The sequence below is a fragment of the Procambarus clarkii genome, chromosome 72 (genome assembly GCF_040958095.1).
Source record: "Procambarus clarkii isolate CNS0578487 chromosome 72, FALCON_Pclarkii_2.0, whole genome shotgun sequence".
In the NCBI taxonomy this organism is placed as follows: domain Eukaryota; kingdom Metazoa; phylum Arthropoda; class Malacostraca; order Decapoda; family Cambaridae; genus Procambarus; species Procambarus clarkii.
The window spans coordinates 7,428,268-7,436,886 of NC_091221.1; the positions used below are offsets into that span (position 1 = coordinate 7,428,268).

The 8,619-nt window shown below is 39.7% G+C and overlaps 1 protein-coding gene across 1 annotated transcript; it reads right to left on the reverse strand.

Annotated features, from left to right (window-relative positions):
• Positions 1 to 408: 408 nt before the first annotated feature.
• On the reverse strand, positions 409 to 7,662 carry LOC123773576 (uncharacterized). The gene is made up of 7 exons (XM_045767367.2): positions 7,521 to 7,662; positions 7,095 to 7,310; positions 4,642 to 6,098; positions 4,236 to 4,338; positions 2,860 to 2,984; positions 1,388 to 1,602; positions 409 to 1,100 (listed from the first exon to the last, which is right to left on the reverse strand). Exons 1-7 carry the CDS (start codon positions 7,633 to 7,635, stop codon positions 686 to 688), a joined length of 2,646 nt encoding a protein of 881 aa, XP_045623323.2. The 5' UTR covers positions 7,636 to 7,662; the 3' UTR covers positions 409 to 685.
• Between the last annotated feature and the right edge of the window lie 957 nt (positions 7,663 to 8,619).

Sequence of the window (8,619 nt, forward strand, 5' to 3'; positions counted from 1 at the left end):
TATATATATATATATATATATATATATATATATATATATATATATGACAATGTCAGACCACGGAGGAAAAATGAAACAGGAATTTTCTTAAGTACTTTCGTATATTAATACATCTTCAGAAGGAGTGGCACTGCTTCTGAAGGTGTAGGCACTCCTTGAAGGTGAGGCACTCCTTCTGAAGATGTATTAATATACGAAAGTACTTAAGGAAATTCCTGTTTCATTTTTCCTCCGTGGTCTGACATTGTCACATTTTTAATCACGTGTTTATTTTCGTGATATACACACACACACACACACACACACATATATATATATATATATATATATATATATATATATATATATATATATATATATATATATATATATATATATATATATATATATATATATATAACTGTAGCTATCAGCAGACCACCTATATTAATGTAATCGACAGTTCTTGTGACTGAGAATTACAGATGTCATAAGGGAGAAAACTTTAATAATAGAAAAAACCATGTTTCAGATCATACACAGAAGCGTAAACATGGCCTTAAGACCCAACACGTAGAAGCAATTTGTTATGTGAATACGGGTTTAAGACCTAGCAGACACCATCAACATCCTGTGATATGAACATACATTAAAACAAAAACATTTTGAAAACATCCACTCTCTCTCACGACAGGGGATCCCGCCTTCAAATTATAGCCAAGACATAAATCATAGTAAATACGAGGAAAACAGCCGCGAAGATCATCCTACTAAATCGTAGAACCTTAGCGGGCGGCGAGATTTCTTCGTTCTTGCTTTTAGCTCCGTTAGTTGAAATGTGTTGAGGGGACACCCACTTGCCAACGCCCGTGGCCAAGGAGGGACTACCTGCTTCTCGAGCGACGTGTAAGTTCCTGGGGAAGGTGAGGAGGTGGACGGTGATGATGGAGGAGAGGAAGGTGAGGCTGAACACAAACCAGACGTCGATGTGCTTGAGGTAGGTGGTGCTGGGGAGGGAAGAGCTGGTCTCCGTGTACAGCGAGATGAACACCAGCAGCGTCGTTAAGCTCATGCTCCCCCGTTCGTTGAAGAATTCCGCCGGTAGCATCAGCGTCCCGTAACTGACCAAGTATATTAAAGTGATTGTGTAGACGAATAGACGATACAGTGTGCACAGTTTACAGTATATGGTGGACAATACTCATTAGGTACTGGACAATGATCAGTTGGAATTGGACAGTTCTCAGTAGGCATTGGACACATTAAGTGGACATCAGGAAATACTCATGTAATACTTATGATTTTGTATTTGTAATCAATATTATAACCTGTCTCTTATTATGTATTAATAATATTACAAAACTACAAAAGCAATAATTATTTTGATGGAGAGTTGCCATAGTCGTACCCAAGGAGGAGGAGGAGAGATGTTGGTAGGAAGGTCGTCCACAAGTGGTACTCGTAGCGCCGGGAGAGGCGGAGGACGAGGGTGATGTTACCGGTGGGGTGAAGCTCCTCCTCCAAAGTACACCCATTTACTAGGTACTCCTCCAGCGTCTTTGGGCACTCCCTGACTGCTGACGACCTGTTCACCCTCAGGCCCTCGCTCCGAACGTTCGTCACCTGACCCAGGAGTTAGGGGGATGGAGGATTACAAAACCAGGAGGGAAGGGAGGGGAATTATCAGGGGAAAAGTGTCACCGAAGTGAATAATTCTGGGCAATGTTCCGCTAGACTCATCATCTCCCCTTCTCTCTCCCCGAAGTGAATCCATCGAGCCTATTTTTAAAGCTAGCTATATTCCCTTCAGTGATATTGGCTGGCAACTTATTCGACCCGTTCGCCACACTATCCCGAAAAAATAACCTCCACATTCTCTGCCAGTCTGAACCTTCAGCTTAGTGAGAGGTATAAGGCTCATCGGGTTAAAATCGGAAGAAAGTCTTAAACTAAATAATGACTAAGGTATAATGACTAATGAATGAACTCTAAACGACCTCAGCAGGTAATTGAACTGTTAGAGGGAAGAAGCTGCTTCCAAGAGTTTATTATTCTCTGACTGGGACACTCAATCAGATAAGGTTAGGTTAGGTTAGGTTAGCACATTATTGATTCCTCACCTTAAGAAGATTCAAACGAGAACCATAAAGGAGTTACACATGTAGCAAGAACCTCCTTATATGAACATAAAATTTGAGGAGAGTAAATATAGCTCAATAGCTCATCCGAGGCTGTAAACTCCCAGTGTTTATACAGCGAGAACTGGGTTATACCTCTCAGTGTATATACATAGAGACATGAAGGTGTATGTTGACCAGACCTCACACTAGAAGGTGAAGGGACGACGACGTTTCGGTCCGTCCTGGACCATTCACAATCAACTTAAGAATGGTCCAGGACGGACCGAAACGTCGTCGTCCCTTCACCTTCTTGTGTGTTGTCTGGTCAACATATTTTAGCCACGTTATTGTGACTCATCGCCTGCATGAAGGTGTATATATACATTCATGTCTCATAAAGGTATATACACCTTCTGCGAGAATTAAACATATGCACAATTGAGAAACTATATGAATAAAATTCAATCTCAAAAATAAAATAAAAATGAAAATACATGAAGTGAGGAAATTCATCTCTTTGATTTTCTTCACTTCTGCAGATCTGCTGTTGAAGCTATTATTGTTTAGCGAGAGAACGCGCTAAGCCAGCGTATAACTTTACAGCACCAGGGAAGGATATGAGGCCAACGAGAGATATAGATATGAGGCTGAAGAGAGTGCCCAAACACTACGACCGAAGAGAATCGAACACGGACTTACGAGAGATGGTGTTCGATACTGAGAGACTTACGAGAGATACTGAGACTATAAGGATCCTTACCGTGAAGAGGACGGAGCACGTTTGTTCATCAAAGGGATACCATTTTAGCTGGAAGTCACAGTGAACTGTTGACTTCACCGTCGTGGTCATCACCACAGGATTCTCCGAGCCTGGGTACTTGTAGCCTGTGTGAGAGACAAGCAATATTAAAAATAAATAATAAATGTTTCATATAATTTCTAAATCTATATACCCTGATCACTTCTATTATGTCTGGATGGCGCAAAATACGAAGCAATTCATAGTTTTTTTCAGTTACAAATAATCAATTGTTGTCATATCTGATGTTTTATTTGGCATTTTCAAGCAACAATAATAAGTAACAGTCAAAATTTTTGTATCTGAATTTTCTTTTGTAGTCAAGATCACGATACTTATTGAGATCACACAATCAGTTGAGATTACATAACATATAATAATCGAACAATCAATCCTGAACACTCTTCACATACAGTAGCCTCACAATCAATCCTGAATACGTCACATACAATACTCTCACAATCAGTTGTAAACACGTCATATATTAATCGGGACCGAATGTGATTCCTGGAAAGAACGAGAACATTTGTGCACATTTCCTTACACCTGAAGCCTCTGTTTACCCAACAGTAAATTGGTTCTTGGGAGTAAGTAGACTGTTTTGGTAAGCATCTGGAGAAATTTGCCTCATTGCCTGGTGAGGACGATCATGATAAACTTTTCTCTTGAGATTCGTCAAAGGGGTCTTCATTATCAGAATTCATGCCATGAATATCAATTGCATCTTGTCTATTTCCTTTTGATTATTCTCACACTAGGCCCATTAGTTACGTCATGCTGTTTATAGTGATCAATATTAGCTGTATTTTTCTCGTTAATAAATGTAAGTTACATTCCACAACACAACTTAAATGTAGTTGCAGTTTGGTCATTAATGACCCTCACTGCAGTGAGCATGTCGTTTCTTTTACAATAAAATAATGGAGTCCGGTCGCTTAAGTATTCAGAGCACACACAGAATGATCCACACTAGGGTAGATAAAGACAGTCTATTTAACACAAGGGGAACACGCACAAGGGGACACAGGTGGAAACTGAGTGCCCAAATGAGCCACAGAGATATTAGAAAGAACTTTTTTAGTGTCAGAGTGGTTGACAAATGGAATGCATTAGGAAGTGATGTGGTGGAGGCTGACTCCATACACAGTTTCAAGTGTAGATATGACAGAGCCCGATAGGCTCATGAATCTGTACACCTGTTGATTGACGGTTGAGAGGCGGGACCAAAGAGCCAGAGCTCAACCCCCGCAAACACAACTAGGTGAGTACAACTAGGTGAGTACACTCATTTGCACGTGCAAATGATGTGCCTAATATTAAAATGAATCAGTATATACCATTAGATGTTGGTTTTCCAGGACCCCTTCTCTCTACTTCCAGCGAAGAATCAGTGTTGGCATTGTCTGGGCTGTTGCTAATGCCAAACACCGGCTGCCACATCTGGAAATGGTTATGGAAGTGTTAGAAACAAAACTATCATGCTAATTTATTTTATACAAAATGCCTTAATGAGATTTATCAATTTATTTGTTGGATGAACTGGGCATTCAAATGAAATTGAGTGAGGAGTCAATGTCTATAATTCAGTTAGATGTTGTTGTTGACAATATTTTGAGTGTTGGTCACGTTAGATGTCTCATGCAACATTTAATATTTTCTAAGTTGTTTCTGTTATATGTGAGTCTGCAACTTTTAAAAATAAGTAAAAAACTGTTCTACAGAATCTCTAAGTACAACACTAACCTCTTTTCCTTTCTCAGTTATAACTTCTTTGGTCTGATACGAGTTCAAATGCGCAAAAGTCACCGAAGGATCATACCACCACAGCTTCACGTCCAGGCTGATGTGAAAAGTCATGCTTTTGAGGTCAAAGGTAGTCATTCTCCACACGCTGATCTCGGCCCAGATTGGTAGAGGTATAGAGGGCGGCAACAACAGGTAGGAGTTGGGCAGCAATGCTGTTGTGCACCCAACTTCGTCTGATCTGTCGCTACAATCAAACTCAGAGTCGCACATCTTTGCCAGATTTACGCAGGTAGCATCAGGACACGTATACTGGTTGTCTGTGCATCTGCTTAAGGCGAGGTCAATGCGAATAGCAGCATCGGCCTCGGAAGCGTCAGTGGCCCGTTTCCGAAGTAGCCATTCGTGGCGACCAAGAGGAGGAAGTTCGGAAGTGATGCAGGCCACCTCGTCGAAGTGACCCTCACGAAGACACCAACGGGAGCCGTTGGCGTCTCTTAATATGTGCAGATGACGATAGCCATGGAAGTATATGCCGTTCTCTTGACTCACAGCTAAAACAAAGGATTTACTTATCTCTGTAAAAGATGCTTTCTCCTCATCATCATCACAGAGCCCATGTAAACGAAACACCTGCCTTCGTCCTCGTTGAATGCCTGTAAAACACATCCTTACGTTCAAGCTCATTAAGTTCCATTCACCGAGAACTGACAGTGACATGTGGAATTTGTTACTTTTTCTTTTCACTTTTAGTGTTTTGTTATTAAACGAAAACGCTTGACCTGCGCTATCCTCGAACTTGTCGGTCGTTGTGTTGAGCACAATGCCGAGCCAAGTACCGGGGTCTACTATGACGCCGAGAGTACACTGATCATAATTCATCGCTATGAGTTTAGTGATCGCCTTTACCTCTGTCGCATCCCGAGGGGCTGCCATCTCCAGGCCTGCTGTCAGCAGAAATTTGTGAGCATCTGGCCACGTCATCTTCTCGGTAAATATAAACAAGCTGTCCTCAATGTGATTCAAAGACTCGCAAGGTCTCTCTCTGCGCAGCATTACATCGCCGGTCTCGTTGTGAACCTTCCACTTGAGACTGCTCCACTGCAACAAGGCCCCCACTTGGAGCCCACCGCAAGCGGCCCATACACTGAGTTCCTGCGGCGTCAGCACTGCGTCCCACAGATTCAGTCCCGTCAGCTGGCCTAGAAAAGACTGTTCCTTGGTGTATCCTCCGTCGAGTATATCCTGATCTTGTCCCAGCACCATCGAGCCATTAAGAGGAAGGGGGCTATTCATAGCGGATTTTCGCTCCCCCTCTCCATTTAACCACACTTGCCAAGCGCCAGGTTCCACAACCAGGCACAGCCAGTGCCACCAGAGAGGTATCAGGGAGTGTGTCCCTGCAACTGCTAATTCCTGCTCCAAATATCTAAGCCTCAGTCTGTGAGGTTCAAGTCCTGAAAGGCAGCAGGAAAACGGCTACAGAAAACAATATATATATATATATATATATATATATATATATATATATATATATATATATATATATATAATTTTAAGAGTGGAATAATGGAGAAATGTTGCAATGACATACATGTATAATTATATATACAAATATACATACATAAATACGTATACGTATACTAGGAAGGGTATTCTTGGCAGAGTCCGGGATGGTCTCTATCTCACACTGCCCAGAGTTCTACTCCCTCTTCACCATCTTCACTCCCTCCCCCCATCTTTGCCTCTCTTATCCTACTCCCCTCTTTCTTTTCTCTCCCCACCCTCTTCCTTCCCATTCCCTCATTTGAAACAGTCTACAAAAAGATCACTTAAAAAAGTTAACAAAATGGCCACATTAAAAAAGTCCACAAAATGGCCACATTAAAAAAAATTATAAAATGGCCACATTAGAAAAAGTCCACAAAATGGCCATATTAAAAAAAAGTACATAGATCTTAGGAAAAAACAATAGAAAAGCACAACAATCAATAAGTGTCACTTGTGATTAGGTGATGAGACAAGTAACACTTCTCTCACCACCACACTAGACCCACATATGGATACTGTAAACGACCAAAATAAACAAGACAGTAAAGTTGTATAAACAAGAAATATAATAATGCACACCAATTACAATAACAGGGTAATTATAATCAAGTATTAAAATTCACAACTAAATTCAGAAATGATAATCACAAATAAATTTTAATAAAAAACAATCTATAATTATTATAATAATAAACCTAATGATAGCTAAATTAAGTAATAATAATACAAATAGCATTCTTACTGAAACTTTTCATAATAAATCAAACTAACTTTTTTTTTATCTAAATTTAATAACAGGGAATTTTGTAAAATATTTAGCAAGATGAAAGACGACCACGAACGAACACAACTCAAGAATACAATTCACTTATGAACACAATTCACTTATGAACACAACTCACTTATGAAGATGGAATCGGAAGATTCGTTGGAGATGGCATAGCTCACCACAGTGCTGAACTCCAGGAAGGTGGAGACTCTGAACCACAGGCACAGGGTGAAGTTGGCCAGGCTGGCAGACGCCGCTTCGGGCCCAAGCACTTCCGTCAGGCTAAGTACCATTCGCGTCACCTTATCGCCCTTGCCGCCGCCAGATGACAGTGTATACACCAGCCACTCTGTCGAAATACGCGGTATGAGACTAACAAAAGGTTAATGATCCGGCATCATAGAGCTGAATCAGTTTGGTAGAAAAATTAGCTAACAACATGGCTTACAATAATCACTGTATTTTTGAATCACCACAGTTAGAATAAGCTCTGCAACACACCACAGTGTCCCGAAGGAAAGGTAGACCTCGATCTTCACAAGAGGCTGGAGCGTCTTACCTACAGCCTGCCCGTTGGCTCCAGGGGGCGCTGTGGTCGCCTCCGTCAGCACCACCACCATCCCCACCACCAGGCACCAGAGACTCATCACCTTCGTAGCTAACCCGACACTCATCCAGGTGCACTGTGGCACTCGGCAACACGCGACTATCTTTACCCGAGGAGGAGACAGAACAAAGCATAATCATGAACTTCTAAACAATTAAAAAAATATATCATGGTGTTAAATGTCAATATATAAAGCAAAAAATCAGCTGAAGCTGTTCAATGACCAATCAATCGTTCTCCAACACACACCTTAACACATGTAACAATTTGTCATCTTAAATGTTCTTTCTACACTTATGGATTACTTTTACGGAACCAAATATACTGTTTTAGGTGTTATTGCTATACTATATTATACTTGATTCAGTTACATTCCTGTCTATGAAGGATTCTTAGTTTATTACCTTCTTAGTAATAAGAAAGTAATAAACTTTCGTACCTTTATTAGTTTACATGCCATCAGTTGATGGTCATAATCTCTCATATATAAAAGTAATAAACTAGAGTATTAGGCAGTTTGAATGGTATATATTTGGTGTTTTACAATCCTATGAAAATTTTACTATTTGCTCAATGTATGATAAAATACAATTACAAACATAAGGTATTTAATGGTAAAACATTGAACATGTCAAAAATCAAAATAAAATCAACAGAAAAGTACGTCTACGGAAACCTAAAAGTTTCCATAGTTTAGTATAAATATGACTTTTTATTATTATTTATATATATATATATATATATATATATATATATATATATATATATATATATATATATATATATATATATATATATATATATATATATATATATGTCGTACCTAGTAGCCAGAACGCACTTCTCAGCCTAATATGCAAGGCCCGATTTGCCTAATAAGCCCAGTTTTCCTGAAATAATATATTTTCTCTACTTTTTTTCTTATGAAATGATAAAGCTACCTATTTCATTGTGTATGAGGTCACTTTTTTTTTATTGGAGTTAAAATTAACGTAGATATATGACCGAACCTAACCAACCCTAACTAACCTAACCTAACCTACCTTTATAG